At 36.9% G+C, this 16,677-nt stretch overlaps 1 protein-coding gene across 1 annotated transcript in view; it reads right to left on the reverse strand.

The window, feature by feature from the left end:
* LOC109411933 (collagen alpha-1(I) chain) overlaps window positions 1-14,681 on the reverse strand; it is a 32,080-nt gene extending 17,399 nt beyond the window's left edge. Inside the window, exon 1 of the mRNA XM_019685589.3 lies at window positions 14,402-14,681. Within this exon, the coding sequence (XP_019541134.2) occupies window positions 14,402-14,426 (25 nt within the window). The 5' untranslated portion in view covers window positions 14,427-14,681. The remainder of the gene's footprint in view (window positions 1-14,401) is intronic.
* Window positions 14,682-16,677: the final 1,996 nt, after the last annotated feature.

Consider the following 16,677-nt stretch of genomic DNA (forward strand, 5'->3'; position numbering starts at 1 on the left):
TATTACTTATTCAAACAGATATAAGGTATGCACACAGCAAAATCTAGCCACCGCATTTTGGATAGAAATTTCTCTATTTTCAACGAATCGTGGCAATCTCTGGCGCAAATGAAAGCTTATTGTGTAAGGAATCGAAAAATATTTACTTCGGGATTTATTTTGACATTGTGTTTAAAATAGAGTCAAGGGAACAAGAAGTTCTCGAAAAGTTTTTGCACAAACGTGCTGAAAATCTGACAATGTACATTAAAGCGACCGTCCCAGCAGACCTAAGTTAGCTTTCAAGTATTCGGTTCTATACATCATTACAACCTGGAAAGGTTGCAGATCAACTTAAGAGCAAGAAAAAATCGAAGTTTGGCAAGAAATACATAGTTTGGTCAACAATATGAATTTGTGGTTTGAAAAACCGAACTTTTAGAAATACATGTACAGCAAATCATCTTTTTCACTACGGGAAATGTCGGGAAAAATGGCTGGCACCCCTTATTCAAAAGCTTAGATATTGTGTATTGATTTGAATTGATTTTTGTCCCCTTTTTTTGGCGGAGAATGCTTGCGTTTGTATGCAGAAAACTATGTAGAAATTGTACTGCATTTTTCCAAAAAACGTAAAATCTCATACACTTCAAAACTCAACCCAATTGAAAAATATTGAGTAACCGTGAATTGGAACCTTCAAAAAATGTCAAGAACGACAGCTTTCATCGAAAAATAAGATTGATTTTGACACAAAGGTGGTAAAAATTTCTTGGCATGCGGTCGAAGGTACTGTGCAAAACTTTACGGAAGGACTCAAGCTCAAAACTCGGGATGATGGATATAACAAGTCAAATCAGCAATGTCTTGATGTTGATTTAAAGTAAATTAATGCTTTTTTACGATGAATTGCTTTTGGTTTGGGAATAAGTTGGAATGAATTATTACTGCTTGATTTTCTTTGGCCAGATTTTGCTGTGCGCATACCTTATAACAGCATGTGTTACATTATGCATATTAAAATAATTGCCTATAACAAAATTTCGCAACAAATTTATTGTAGCATTTGCTACATTTTTTGTAACAAAATAATTTCAAAATTTGTTGGGTTTTTTTTATTGACGCGAAATAGTTTGATCATTTTTGTAATATTGACTACTAGAGCCAAAAGCCATAAAACAAAACTCATTGCATTAATTTAGAACGTAACGCTCAGGGGCGTACAATTTCGTTTCAATGATACACTTTCATGCAACATTTGAATGAGTCACTTCAAGTGTTTCATACATTTTTCTAATGACTCGGTCGTTAAAAAAAACTTTTCCACTCATCGTAGCACTCGGTAGTCTCCCACCCGGTCGCATTGCTTGTGCTTCACCCGTCAGAGCTTTAGTGTCTCACTGGTGCGCGCTAGTCTCTCAATGGTCACGGGCGCCGGTTTATTGGATTTTAGTGGTCGAATTTGTTATCCTCTTTCATAAAACATAATTATCATTCTATTGGCGTGCACCACTATTTAAAAATGTGGTTTAAATAGTGTTTTTAGCATGTTGAAGTATTTCAATGACTCATAAATGAAACGAAAATCCAAGTGTATCATCCCATGTTTCATACACACTTGTTTCTGTAGCAGCAACGAACGAGTGTGTTGCTGGGTGAGAGATGAAGCATCACAGCAGTCCGTTCGCATGGGAAACGATTTGCTACAGTCGTCGTACGTCATGTTTTCCTTTCGAAATTGCACGACCCTGGTAACGCTAACATGTCCATGTTAAAACCTCCCTCCTCTTCCATTACGCTTTTTTGTATGAAAGCCCTATCATTTGTGTATGGACCGTAACGCTCGGTTGTACTTTCCCCTATCCTAAAGACACTGTATGCTAAAGACACGAAATCTGATGATTATTGCTGTTGATGATGATTGTCGCATCATGACGATGATGCTGTCGAGCAATGCTTTTAAAGCGCGTTTGGCAGGTCTCCTGCTCGATTGGAATGACATAGACAGCAAATTTGGAATTCCAATTGGAACATTTCGTGTCTTTGCATATAGTGTTTTTAGTTAACGCAACAGCACAGTAGGGGAAGGTGGGGTAATATGCACCCCCTAAGCAAACGTGGCCGTATATCTAAGATTAAGATGATTTTATGGGTGTCTTGCGTTTTGAAAGTTAGTTTACTTATTTGACTAAGAGACGGCAACTTTTGGTCCGCGTGATATCAATTTTACCTAATCAAATTAACAATTTAAAAAAGTGTTACGTTTTGGGTGCTGAAAAACTGTTGGGGGCAAAACGCACCTTGAGGTGGGGCAATACGACCTCTGGCATTTTCCGCTTTGAAATCTAATGAAATACCAGGCGGCTCCATCTTACTATTTACGGCAGCAAATGGAATGAGTAGGAGGCGGAGGGCCCATATAGCCGAGGCGGTAAACGCACGGGTATTCAGCATGACCATGCTGAGGGTGACGGGTTCGACTCCCGGTCGGTCCAGGATCTTTTCGTAAAGGAAATTTCCTTGACTTCCTTGGGCATAGAGTATCTTCGTGCCTGCCACACGATATACACATGCGAAATGGTCATTGGCAGAGGAAGCTCTCAGTTAATAACTGTGGAAGTGCTCATTGAACACTAAGCTGAGAAGCAGGCTTTGTTCCAGTGAGGACGTTACGCCAAGAAGAAGAAGAAGAAGGAGGCGGATGGTAGTTAATAGGTTGATTCCATATAATCAGCGCGCAATTGCTTAAATTGCGTGCGCTTCAAATTAGGCAATCTTTCCAAATGTGGAAAATCATCGTTTTCCACGCTTTTTATTCGAATATTCTTTGCATTCTTGGGCTTGTCCGGCTCAATTTTACGTCTAGTTTGCAGGCATCGAATGAAACTTCACTTATATAATGGAATAGCGTGAGTGCGTTTTGCCCCGGGGGTGCGTATTACCCCAGGTTACCCTATTTTCTAGATGATGTTGGATTAGTTTTTATTTATTTGACTATGTCTTCAGCAGTAGCTGTACAGACTGAGTAATTATCCAATTACCTAATACTAGCTTTAAACCTATTTCTACTTATTACAAAATCAAACGATTCAACAGTGTTCAACAATTTAAAACATTTCTCTAAAGGATTGTTCTGACCAAAGAGCGTCCGATGTCCAGGGATCCAAAACGACAACCTTTGACGAGTACGGCGTACAGGTACTAAGAAGTTAGCTTGTTCCAGTAGCGAAGGGCAGTCGATCCGGTTTGTAACAATATCGTAAGCAAACATTCTTTGCAGGAATACTCGTCGATCTTTGAGGGATTCAAGTTTGATCAGTTGGCGCCGCTGCTCATACGGGGGCAGCCTTAGCGGATCATTCCAAGGTAATCGCCGCAAAGCGAAACGGACGAAGCTACGTTGCACTCTTTCAATATGCATGATATGCACTTCATGAGACTTCATGAGTTTATGGCACAATTGTAATGTCTTGTCTGGTGTGAAACAAAACAAGTAAACATTGACAAGCAAAAGTGGAACTAAATAATTATAATATGGAATTTGTTTACTCTACTGTTTTGCTTTGACCTTAGGGTGCATCTATTAAGTACGTCACCAGTAAAGCTTCTATAGGTAAATCCAACGGAAGCTAATGATTCCTCCGCATCTGGTGGCAGGAATGAGAACCCTATGAAAAACGTGACTCCGCCAAAATTTCACATGGCGCAGCATAGGCAAAGTGCACTTTTTCACTTTTTCATATCGGATTCCTCATCGTAGAGAAACAAACGAGCACTTTTTGGAAAGAAAATTCAATTCTTTTTCAGATGCGCTTAGATCTGGTAAGTACTTACGAACAATATATGTGATTAATTTGAGGAGCTTTTGCTATGCCTCCGGCGGGCGATCTTCCGGATTTTTTGTTAGCTGGCCAATCCGGTGTCTGTCGGCGTGAGCATCGAGAATGAAGATAATGGAAGCCATTACCAATGAAAAATAGCAACTTCTAGAGCAAATAGTGAGTAAAAATGCCTTTTTTATGTAAACAAACGATTTTCTCCTTGTCTCACCAAGCGCCTCTATAATTGGGAGTAATCTGAATTGGCCTATCATCGGCCTCTTCAAGTGTTGTGATGGCCTCATTGGCAGAGGGGGCAGAGTGCTACCGATGGTAGGTGTCTTGGTTCAAATCCCGTTTGGACCCGACAATTTTATAACGAACTGGAAACTTTTTTTATGTTACCTACTTTTTCTAAAAATAGAATAACACACTTAAAAATATTTACCCAAAAAATGAGCATAAAATTTAGTTTTTACCGTAAAAGGTTGCCAAGGAATCATAACACAATTTGTTATAATTTTATTAAATTCTACCATATTTCATGGAACAGGTTTTGTAATATTTTTGTTATGATCATAACAAAAGTTATTAAATTATTGTTCTTTTCATCTGGGAACTCTGTTAGATTTTTTGTTATTTTACACACTAAGCATATATCGCAGAATTCTGTGAAAGATTTCACCGAAACAAAACGGTAAAATATGTTTTCAAAAATCTTTCTGTGAAATTCATGGTTTCCCAGTCCACCTGTTAACATTTCACCGACAATTCGGCAAAGTCAACCAAACTACCAAGTTCTGTGAAATTTTTACAATATGGTTCGGTGAACATCAACTTTTTCACCGTACACTGTGAGTTTTACAGAATTTCTGTGAAAACAGTTGCCGTTCATATTGCCAAACGCGGGTTATCGAAAAGTGATATGTTTTTTATTTGTTATTTCGTGATGGTGAATCTATAGTGAAAAACAGCAGAAAAACAACAAAAACTGAAAAAAATTGGACGATTTCCAACAGCAACACGAGATTCTGGTTGGTATTTTCCGTAAGTTCCCCATTAATAACATTTGTTTTTTTTTTGCAGTCTGTTGGTTCTTTCAGGCAAGCCGCAAGAAGTACCCGCATATGAAATCACGTTGCAACACCGCGAATGGTCATGCAAAAACAACTAGTTAAGTGCTGATAATTGTGTACGTTTGAACATCTAATTAAATAATACATTTTCAAACAAATAAAAAAAAAGTTGATTTTATTTTGGTTTTGATTTAAAAAAATGTAAAATATACAAAATAGATCGGTGATCCGTGAATAAATTTAGCTGAAAGAAAAACACCGAAAATTTGTGAATAAATCATCGAAAGTTCGGCGAAACCCACACAAATAAACCACTAATTCACACCGAAAATACTGCTGTTGAGATTTCGGTGAAATTTCACAGAATTCTGTGATTTATTCTTAGTGTGTAACTACTAACGGTACATGTTTTATAATAATCCTTGTTATAAAAAAAAAATGTAACAAAATAACACAGCTTGTTATAATTTTGTAATGTCCATCTCGTCGGGTATCCATCTCTTGTGATCATATGTAGGGGCATCTGGGGTAATACGCACTGTCGAGGCAAAACGCACCCCCTTTGTTTTTCAGGGATTATCGGTTTTAGAGCTTTGAAACCTTATCAGTCTAATAGAACGTCTTAATAAATGAGCATCTGGAAAATTTTACACATCTGCGTTACGTAATTAGTGAGAAAAATGAATAAAATTGAAAAGCACGATTCTGATGTAATTTTCCCGATCGTTTGTCGAATGATTTGATGGTGAAAACCGACCAAACATCTAATGCTGTTGTGTTTATTCAGTTCATTGAGGGCAATGCTAAGCAGAGGAAAAATCTAGATTGAGTTTAAATAAGGGCGAAAGTAACACGAGAAAGTTCTCTTCATCGACTCTCTCTTCTTCAAATTAAAGTGACAAGATGCAAGTATGGTTGAACTTTTTGGTCATAAATCGCTAGGTTGCGATGCAATCTAGCGTCTAAGTGTAAAAAAGCTCGATTAAATTTGCATCTTGTCACTTTAATTTGCAGAAGAGAGAGTCGATGAAGAGAACTCTCTCATGTTACTTTCGCCCTTATTTAAACTCAATCTAGAAATAACTTAAACAGTAATCTACGTAAATTATATGTTTTAAACTATTTTATTTTTTGCTATTGATTGGGGCAATATGCACTCCATTGATTGGGGCAAAACGCACCTATAGAAAACAAGCTGTAATAATATCTATGAGTGCTCTGTAAGTAATCGCAAACTAAATTGAGCTATTGTTTGTCTTAAAACCTTATAAAACATGCATTTTGTCTAAGAAGTAAAAAGATTTCTAAACTCGACGGTGCATCTTGCCTCAATGTTGTGGTGCGTCTTGCCCCTTTGTTTGAGTGCATCCTGCCCCATTGTTGTAGTGCATTTTACCCCGAGCAAGGGTGCATACTGCCCCGCATAAACATACGAAGCCGTAATATTAGTCTTTACAAAAAACGTTATTTTTAAGAGCTGAACTGTATTAAGGCTGAAATTTTGTTTGATTTCTCTTAGAATGAAAGTATATGCAATGAATGCATGCATTAAACCAATAAATTATTGCCTTTTTATATGCATTTGGACGTATCTTTCTTAAGTGGTGCGTATTACCCCAGAATCCCCTATGTATACGAAGAGCGAGAGCAATTTATTTAGTGTTGAAACTGTTGCCTATCTTACAGGCGTCTCTTCTCCATCCACTTGATGAGGGAGAACAAATGAAAGCTGGAACGTTATCGAACTTGTCGTTTGCACTCTTTCATTTACGACAGATTACTACAGAAGAGGTAGAAGCACCGACGAACCGACGTAACAGCTAGAACAAATAAATTCAAATTTGTTGTCCGCGACGCCATGATGAAAAATAGCCGAACACTATCGCCACCTCTACAACGACTCGCGATGATTTGATAGCTCGACACCGAACCCCCGTGTGTTCATATAGGAAACGGTTCGCGTCTGCGCTGATTTGACTGAAGCGTTCGCTCGCTTCGGTGGTCGACCGTTAAATTTGGGGGGGGGACACTTTTGAATCACCACTGTCACGTCGGTTCGTCGGTGGTAGAAGCTCGAAAATGACTTAAGGTATACTAATCTGTGTGATCAATCAATGATGTTTAATGAAACTCAACATATATATATGTGAAAAAGATGGATGAATTATTAGTGAAATTCCGAAAAAATCCACAGCTCAGGTGAGATTTGAACTCAAAGGTTGTATGGGAATTACTATGAGAAACCGATGTTTTTCATTCAATTAACTGTACCATTTCCTCAAGTACCCTAGAGAGTAAGTTGATCCTTGGTCATTAATTAGTTATCGTTTTTATACAATTGGAGAAACTTTAACAGTAATCTTCCAGTTTTTCAGCAAGCAACATTGCTGCATATCCCTTTCGTGACGAACCTGCTGTTGAGCGGTGACAGTTTTGCATATTTTTTTTATCTCTTTAGACTTTGTTTTATGTGATGTAAAGTGTTTCAATAGTTCAGCCATTACTTATACTTGTATGTGTGGAAACAAACGTTTGTTCACGTTGCCTGTGGGTTTTGCCATAACAAGGTAAACAAAAAGTGGACAAAAGCCATAAAACATGAAAAAGTTTTATCCGTCGCATATTTTTTATTTCCGATTTAGGTAGTCAAAGCTAGAGATCGAAAGATGAAGAGTAGTTCTTTCAAATGAGGAAAAATAATCATTGTTTTGTTGCGAAATCTAATAGTTCTGGAGAGCCAAAGCTGAGCCATTTGTATGAAAATTTCACTTTTTCATTCTCCGTCCCGAAAGGAATATGGCGCCAAAAATAGCACACAGAAATCATAGATTTCAGTGCAAAATGCAGTAGTTCAACCATCATGAGTAAAGTTTTTGATACTGGATAAAAATCGGTAGCCAACCAATAAGACATGCGATTTGAATGCAGTTTCGGCAAAGTTATAAAACCGTCTAGGGCACTTGAAGTGAACCCTCTACGGTCTACGGTCTATAGTAATTCCCATACAAACTTTGAAAGGCTTGTGCAGACTCAATTTTCCACCAAATAAGCTCAAATTTTGGGAGAAGGTATATATTATGTTAGGGCCCATATAGCCGAGGCGGTAAACGCACGGGTATTCAGCATGACCATGCTAAGGGTGACGGGTTCGATTCCCGGTCGGTCCAGGATCTTTTCGTAAAGGAAATTTCCTTGACTTCCTTGGGCATAGAGTATCTTCGTGCCTGCCACACGATATACACATGCAAAATGGTCATTGGCAGAGGAAGCTCTCAGTTAATAACTGTGGAAGTGCTCATAGAACACTAAGCTGAGAAGCAGGCTTTGTCCCAGTGAGGACGTTACGCCAAAAAGAGGAGAGGATATATTATGTTTGCGAATCGAGTGAGCGGTGTGGAGCAAAAACACCCTGACCCGGACCCGTCCCGAACCCGAGTAATATTTTTTGTCTAATGCTGACCCGACCCGAACCTGGAGAAAAAATGTATCAATAAACCCGAACACGATTTGAAAAATCGTTCCTAAATGCATCTTGTATGACAAGTAAAGAGACCGTCCATATACACCGTGGTCAGAACGAAACACATTATTATGGTAGGATAAGGTGGTGTAAGATGCCATTTTTCAAACTTTCGTCGTTTTCAATGATAAATAGTTCCTAAACATTTAGCAACTGAATATTTACCAAAAAAACAGGAAAGGCAGAAAACTTTACCAAATTTTAAGTTTTACAGATAAACGATAACATTTTATTCAAGTTCGTATAAATAAGTACCAGGGGTACCAGATTCCGCTCATCTAAGGCCAGTTTTGCAGAAAAACATCATCTGTTAAATGACTGGTATGCCAATTTGTAATATTTTTGCATTTTAAGATAGTTTAATCTAAGTACAATCAGCTACAAAACAAGAGTTACACTCCCGTTCAAAAGTTTGGGGTCACCCCCTCAAAAACATGTCATTTTTTTAGGCCCATATCTCCGCCAATTTGCGTCCGATTTCAAAACCCTAGGTTTCATTCAAAAGATAATAAGTCAAAGAAACTTTGAACATGATTTAAAAGAAACTTTTTCAAAAAATTTTGTATGTAAACTTAACCCAAAGTTGCCAAATTTTCTAAAAAATGAATATAAACTTACGGCAGTGTCGCTGGAAGTTGGGTCGACCAAATTTTAAGGTGAGAGCGGTAAAATGACCCATTTTCTATTAGCTTTCAACTGCTTTTTACAGAACTTAGCTAAAAAATCTAGAAAAAAAAGTTACTAAGTAAATTAATCCTTGATGTCATCGACCAAAAGTTTGGGGTCACTATCGTAAAACATGGAAAAGTGATTTGTTGATATCTTTGTCATCTTTCATTCAATTTTAATTCTTCTTGGCTTAATTGAAACAAAATGAATGATGCTGCATAGACATTGAACCACACATATTTGTTGAAATTTACATACTAAAACTTAACGTAAAGTTGCCTCATTTTTTGAAGCGTGGTAAAATGTGCTAACTTTACATAACATTTTTATATACAAAAATCGTTAAATACGTTAAGTTGAAGACATCAATCGTAAATTTAGTAAATTATCTTTGAAATGAGTCAAGAATAATTAAAATTTAACTATAGATGACGAAGATATCACCAAATCACTTTTCCATGTTTTAAGAAAGTGACCCCAAACTTTTGGCCGATACATCATATTGAGGGGTGACCCCAAACTTTTGGTCGATGACATCAAAGTTCAAAGTTTCTTTGACTTATTATCTTTTGAATGAAACCTAGGGTTTTGAAATCGGACGCAAATTGGCGGAGATATGGGCCTAAAAAATGACATGTTTTTGAGGGGGTGGCCCCAAACTTTTGAACGGGAGTGTATGTAGAACTTTTCATAAAAGTATGATTTTATTACAATTTGTGTGAGACCAAAGTGGTCCTAATTCCGCTCACGGACAAATGTATGCCATCTTTTAAGTTGACTTTTGCCGTAAAGTGAATTATTTTTGCAACTCTTATGTTTTTACAATTATTTTTTCCTGTTCAGCGGGAGTATATAATAGTGATTGAATACACTGTGTACTAAAATCGACATATATGTTTTTACAATTTTCACGTATTTTTTTGCGTGAGCGGTTATTGGAACACATAAAATTTCCTACTGCTTTTTTGGGTCCAATAGCCGCTCAAAAAATTCTACTGTTTTGTTTTTAAAATTTATGTTATTTGGTAAATATTGCATAAAATGGCTTTGCTCTCATTTAATAATTATTAAATGAGACCAAAGCCATTTTTTGCAATATTTACCAAATAACATAAATTTTAAAAACAAAACAGTAGAATTTTTTGAGCGGCTATTATTTATATTGTCCAAGAATATCAGCGACGAAAAGGGGGTATTTGTTCGTGAAAACTTGATTTTTGCAACAGTGAGCGGCTACTGGTTCACTGACGGTACATATGTTTTACTGATATTTTCCGAAAAAAAAAAATACCAAACGCCCAGCTATTAAGATTTTGGTAAACAAGTCAGTGGTTTTTTCTAAGTGTGTAGGTAATTTGATATTATTTTACTTTTACAGAAATTTAGCCGAATTTCTCAACACGAACAACGCGTCAAAACTCTTACAACTAGTGAATTTGGCACTTAAATGCAAAATTAAATTTTGAAATTCCCCCTTTAACTCCTAAACGTAGGCAATTTTCCTTGAAATAAGTTATTTCTGTTACAATAAATGATTTTTTCGTCAAAAAAGAACTTATTCATATTCAGAATAGCTTCGTAACTTTCCAACCAAGGCTCTACAAAAATGTTAAAACAAAAAAAAATACGGAAAGTCCTAGTGTCAATCGATTGTTTAGAATCAATGATTTCAGCTAAGTGAGAAATATATTACAAATTCATAAAAAATAAGGCAAAACTAACGTTTTTTTTTAATGAAAGAAGTTTGAGATCACTGCGACGCTTAGAAGTTCATGGTATGCAATTACAATGTAGTACCCAATTGATCAATTTCACCCCGCTGATCAATTTGACCCCCGTTTACGGTACCTACTTTTGTGTCGAAGTTGACCACGGAATTTATTTATCGATCTGAGAAAAGTAGGACATATTCAGGACTCAAACCCTAGGATCTCAAACCCAGCTATCTAGCAGTCTATTCGCAAAGAATTCGAATAATTACCGGAACATTCAATATCAGAGTAACCTTCAGATAGTCACATACATTGTGCTTACAGAACTGAGAACAATTTATTTCAGCACATTCGCTTAAGCGTATTCAACCCAGGCAGCAAGATCAAACGGGCACAATAAAAAAAGATCAACCACCAGCCATGCCAATACACAAGTAGGTATCAGTTTGAGGGATTGATTGCAAACTACACCGGTGGAGTCTGCGTCACGGCGTGCGCACTCTATGAGTCCTCCTATGAGTTCTCGTTTGCATGCTGCAGCGACATTCTAGTGTGATTTGTACCAACAGAGAACTGACATTATGCTAGAATGTTATTGAAGGGGACTAAAACAATTAAGGTTGCTCAAATGTCTATTGATGAAGATGCCGCTCGAAGTAGAAGTGAACCGCTAACAGTGCGTGACATCAGCAATTTAACAGCAATTAGAAGTTTTCTGATGCCTTTTTTATAAGACCAATTACCACAAAGATTAGGCAGTTTTTGCAAGTCGGATGTTTCGGTTTATTCATATGTACTTGATATGAGAGAGCCTCTCAATATCTGCTCCGTTCAAATCAGTTTTTTATGCTCCAGATATACTTCAGCAATGTTTGGGCAAACGAAGCCGACCGGATTATCAAAGAGGCAATAAATTTGGCCGTCAGCGTTTTTAATTGTCTATTCAAAACATACTTGTGGATTGTAGAGCATTTGTTCTACGATTGCATCTTTACCTCCAACCTGCGAGACCTCTATGTGTATTATACGGGATATATAGTTACAGCAGAGTGGATTGATTAGTTTGCACTTAACATCGACCCATCATTTTGCGCCATAGGATGTGTGGACTAGAGCTTTTTGCAGCAAACTCTTTATTAGAGGTCATCAACATCCGGCAGAGATGCGAAAAGAATGAATGAAGTTTACGAACTAGAACCATCCAGAGAGTCTCTTAATTAACTGAGGCTTATAAATGTCTTCATCCTCGTTCATTGGTATATTTGGAGGCATGATTTGTAGAAGCATTGGCTATTGGCTTGTCAGGCCTAATGAATGGATAATAATTGTTTTTATTATTTAATCTTTGCGGTTCGATTGGTTTAATATCTGCTTGTTTTATAATAGTTACGAATGTCTAGCACTAGCTCAATATGGGGTCCTCAGAACAGCGCAGTCATCGCCGTTGAACGTTGATGATACGAAATGATGGTTTTTACTACTATGGGTGTAATTTTAGGAACAACCTTAAAAATTACCTCTTTTTTAAAAACTAATTTGATTGATAATTGCAGTATTCGAAAAAGCCTGAACTAACTTGATCCCATCTGAGCTAATATTGCTTCTACTCAACCCATTACCTTAAACACGTGCTCTTCTGATTTTATTTTAAAAAGGCTTTGAAAATTTCAAATTGAGATTATTTCGCACATTTGAAAGCTCCTTGTAAGCAAAGTGGCATGACCGTTGCTACAATAAAACCTTTATAAGACATCGCAAATGCTGAATGGTTACCAGATTGTTACTTGGGTAGGGTGGCCCAACTTCATATAAAAAACTCAAACTTGAAAAGCTCGTTGGTTTCTTCTTAATTTGTTCCTTTTGTCACACAGAATCTTTAGTGGAATTTTGGTTAAAATCTATGAAGTCTAAATAATTGCTGAATAATCTTGAAGTTCATAGGGAAAATCGATTAAATATATGAGAAAAAGGTTCAAAATAGCAATTATCAAGCACCAGGCGGAAAATGCTTCGAATAAAAAATGGATGAATTTGCCTGGTTTTTCGACATCTGACAGCGAAAAAGGGATTTTGAACGTTTAGTCCATAGAAATTTCAAGTTCGTTGAGTACTCCTGTGAAAAAAGTAATACATTTTAAAGGTTGCGCCCAAGTTTTTTTTAGTTTAAGTTTTTTCGTAGAAAGTTGGATCACCCTAGTGATCGCTTAACGGTTTTCTACCATAATTTTTCATCACATCCAAGTAACTACTCGCCTTTACCTTATACAAACTTCAATCACCCTAGTGATGGTTCTGAAGGCTTCGATTCTCTGTGTCTTGGGATTTGAGGAGTATGATTATAAAAGTGCAGTTACAAAATACAGATTCTTTTTTTTTAATGTATCGATTCATTAGCCAGTTTTCCTTTCCATTTTGATTTGTCAAAATTTGATATTCAAATGATAAAAATATTTCAAGGGATTTCTATGCATTTCATGTAGGAGGCATGCCTAGTACGGCCATTTATTTTGGTTTCGATTCCAACGAAACATGCTTTTCAAATAAAACAAACAACTTCGACTTGTTGACTCAAAAGCAAGCGACGAACCCTATTATTACTTACTAGCTGTCCCGGAAAACATCGTACAGCCTGCCTACTGTGTTTTTTGACATACAGCTCCATAAGGACGTCCCCGGCGAAGTCTTCTGTATGAGAATCCCCCGTTCCAGAGACCGGAGAGGTCTTACACCAAGCTGAGAACCTTCCCGGCCCCCAAAATACCAACATACAAAATTTCACACCGATCGGTTCAGTAGTTTCCGAATGCATAACGGTCAGACAGACAGACAGACAGAAATTCATTTTTATATGTATAGATAGATAGAAAATAGATTTAACATTGACCAGATCATCAACACATAACTTAAAGCAGTGATTGATTGATGCAAACGTTGTTGAATGATAATGGCCCATATATCCGAGATGGTGAACGTTCGGGTATTCAGCAGACCATGTTGAGTATGATGGGTTTGTATCCCGGTTCTCAATTATATCACATTGGTCGTTTTTACAATAGGGGGATTCACTTAACAGCGTAAACTGATTAAACTGATTAAACGTCGCGATCACCAAGGCAATCTTCGATTATTTCATTCGCAAATTCATGAAACATTTCAAATAAGCAGAAAATCATGGCTTACGCAGCAATTTAATCTGTTTAGTGGATACCCCTAATGTTATTTGTATAAATTTGGAATACGGCTATTAGTTATTTCTTCACATCCGTTCACCTCAAGTAAACCATCCGGATATTTAAATTGAATGTTGCGCATTTTCTTCTATACTTCTATCGCAGTAGTTTCGATAACACTTTTCAATAGATATTGAAACATGTCCATTCCGAAAAAGTATAAACAATCTCAGAACAAAAACATTGCGTCACTGTTTGACCTCTCCAAAAAAAAAAAAATCGAAAACATTTGAACACTTTATTCAAAAATCTTTCATATCTTCTTTAACCCTCAGATGAACCCACTAATATTCTTCAGTTGCATTCCATCTTTCTTTTTTCAAGAAATCTCACATTTTATCTCACTATAATCATTGAACCGTTCAACGATCATTTATCAACACCATCACCAACATACCCAATAGGACGGCTAACCGCGTCATAGCTGCTCCCGAATAATCCTCACTGATTCAATTATTGTTCTCAGTACACGCTTGGACTGCCGTAGGGATTCAGAAAACTAATTGAACTCCTATGATACTGATCCTTGCTGCCGCTGCTACCACATGCCGAGTACAAGAAACTCCAATGCACCTCACGATGTATGCTTTGCATATGTTACTAACTACCCAGAATCCACAATAGAACTGATCCGTTCTGACTCTCTCGATACTATTTATACTATAAACAAAGAGCCTCCCCGAACATTAGCTATGAAAATTCAATCTATCCGTAAAAATGTCTTTCCTAAACACCCACTCTCCTGCAGATGATTTTCATTCTCAACACACACCGCGAGGTGCTGCTTTTGTGGGGGGAGGATGCGCTTCTAGTGTGTGATGCCGCAAATACAGTATGCGACTAGCGGAAATGCGAAAATTCGATTTAGTGAACGTGTGCGAAAAATCGATATGAAGCGAGCCCCAGCATATAGACAAATAAAAGAGACATAATAAATCACAATTAATGAATAATGAATAACATTTAGTGGATTCACTAAACAGCGTAAACCGCTGATTAAAGATTATAATTCTGATTATTCGTCACCATCATCAAGGCAATCTTTGATTATTTCATTCACAATTTCATGAAACATTTCAAATAGCAGAAAATTATGGCTTGCGCACTTAGGGGATTCACTGAACAGCGTAAACTAATAAAACTGATTAAACGTCGCAATCACCAAGGCAATCTGTGATTTATTTCTTTCACAATTTCATGAAACATTTCAATAACATATGTATAATCAATTAATCATGGCTTACGTAGTTATTTAATCTGTTCAGTGAATGTCCCTACGGTTTAGTGAGTCCCCATATTATGATTAACGAATCGAAACAGGTTACAAACTTTATTTTTTATCGGAATTAATCATTTACCAAAAAAAAAACTTTAATGAATAATAATCATGAGTTATGATTAACACTTCAATTTTCAAATGGTTTTGCATTAATTTATATGGTTTTAAAGTATCGTAACTTATATATCTATATCTATATACATCTATCTATATATATAAAAATGAATTTCTGTCTGTCTGTCTGTCTGACCGTTATGCATTCGGAAACTACTGAACCGATCGGTGTAAAATTTTGTTTGTGGGTATTTTGGGGACCGGGGAAGGTTCTTAGCTTAGTGTGAGACCTCTCCGGTATCTGGAACGGGGGGCTCCCATACAAATGACTTCACCGGGGACGTCCCTATGGAGCTGTACGTCAAAAAAAAAACACAGTAGGCAGGCAGTACGACATTTCCCGGGACAGCTTTAGTTAATTTAGTTAATTATCTTTGAGATGAGCCAAAAAGAATTAAAATTGAACTATAGATGACGAAGATATCACCAAATCACTTTTCCATGTTTTACGAAAGTGACCCCAAACTTTTGGCTATGATATTGAGGGGTGACCCCAAACTTTTGGTCGATGACATGAAGAGTTAATTTACTTAATAACTTTTTTTCCAGATTGTTTAGCTAAGTTCTGTAAAAAGCAGTTGAAAGCTAATAGAAAATGGGTCATATTACCGCTCTCATCTTAAAATTTGGTCAACCCAATTTCCAGCGACACTGCCGTAAGTTTATATTATTTTTTTAGAAAATTTGTCAACTTTGGGTTGAGTTTACATACATTTTTTTTGAAAAAGTTTTTTTTTAAATCATGTTCAAAGTTTGACTTATTATCTTTTGAATGAAACCTAGGGGTTTGAAATCGGACGCAAATTGGCGAAGATATGGGCCTAAAAAAATGACATGTTTTTGAGGGGGTGACCCCAATCTTTTGAACGGGAGTGTATATGCCTGCTACAGATACAGATACAGATAGATATGAATTAAAACTCCCTAGGTGGGCCTACCCTAGTCTGGGACCGAAAATACAGTTCATTTCTGCACACTTTTCGAGTTCCATTTTGGTCCCATATCAACCAAGTGTTCAAACCAAGGGGTTGGTCACTCGGCACAATGTGCCCTGGCACACTTCGGCACACTTGCCGGCACACTCTACACATTATCAGTGCATGAGTTAAATGAAATGGGAGCACTGTCGCTTTCTGTCACTGCAGCTGCTGCAGCTAGAGTAGATGAAAACAAACAAAGCGTTGGCCTGAATTCAAGAATTTAGAATTCTCTTGAAATCTTACTTAGTGCTTGAAATATTATTAATTATTATTGAAGTGCAATATAGTCACACTTCGAAA

The sequence above is a fragment of the Aedes albopictus genome, chromosome 3 (genome assembly GCF_035046485.1).
Source record: "Aedes albopictus strain Foshan chromosome 3, AalbF5, whole genome shotgun sequence".
NCBI lineage: Eukaryota > Metazoa > Arthropoda > Insecta > Diptera > Culicidae > Aedes > Aedes albopictus.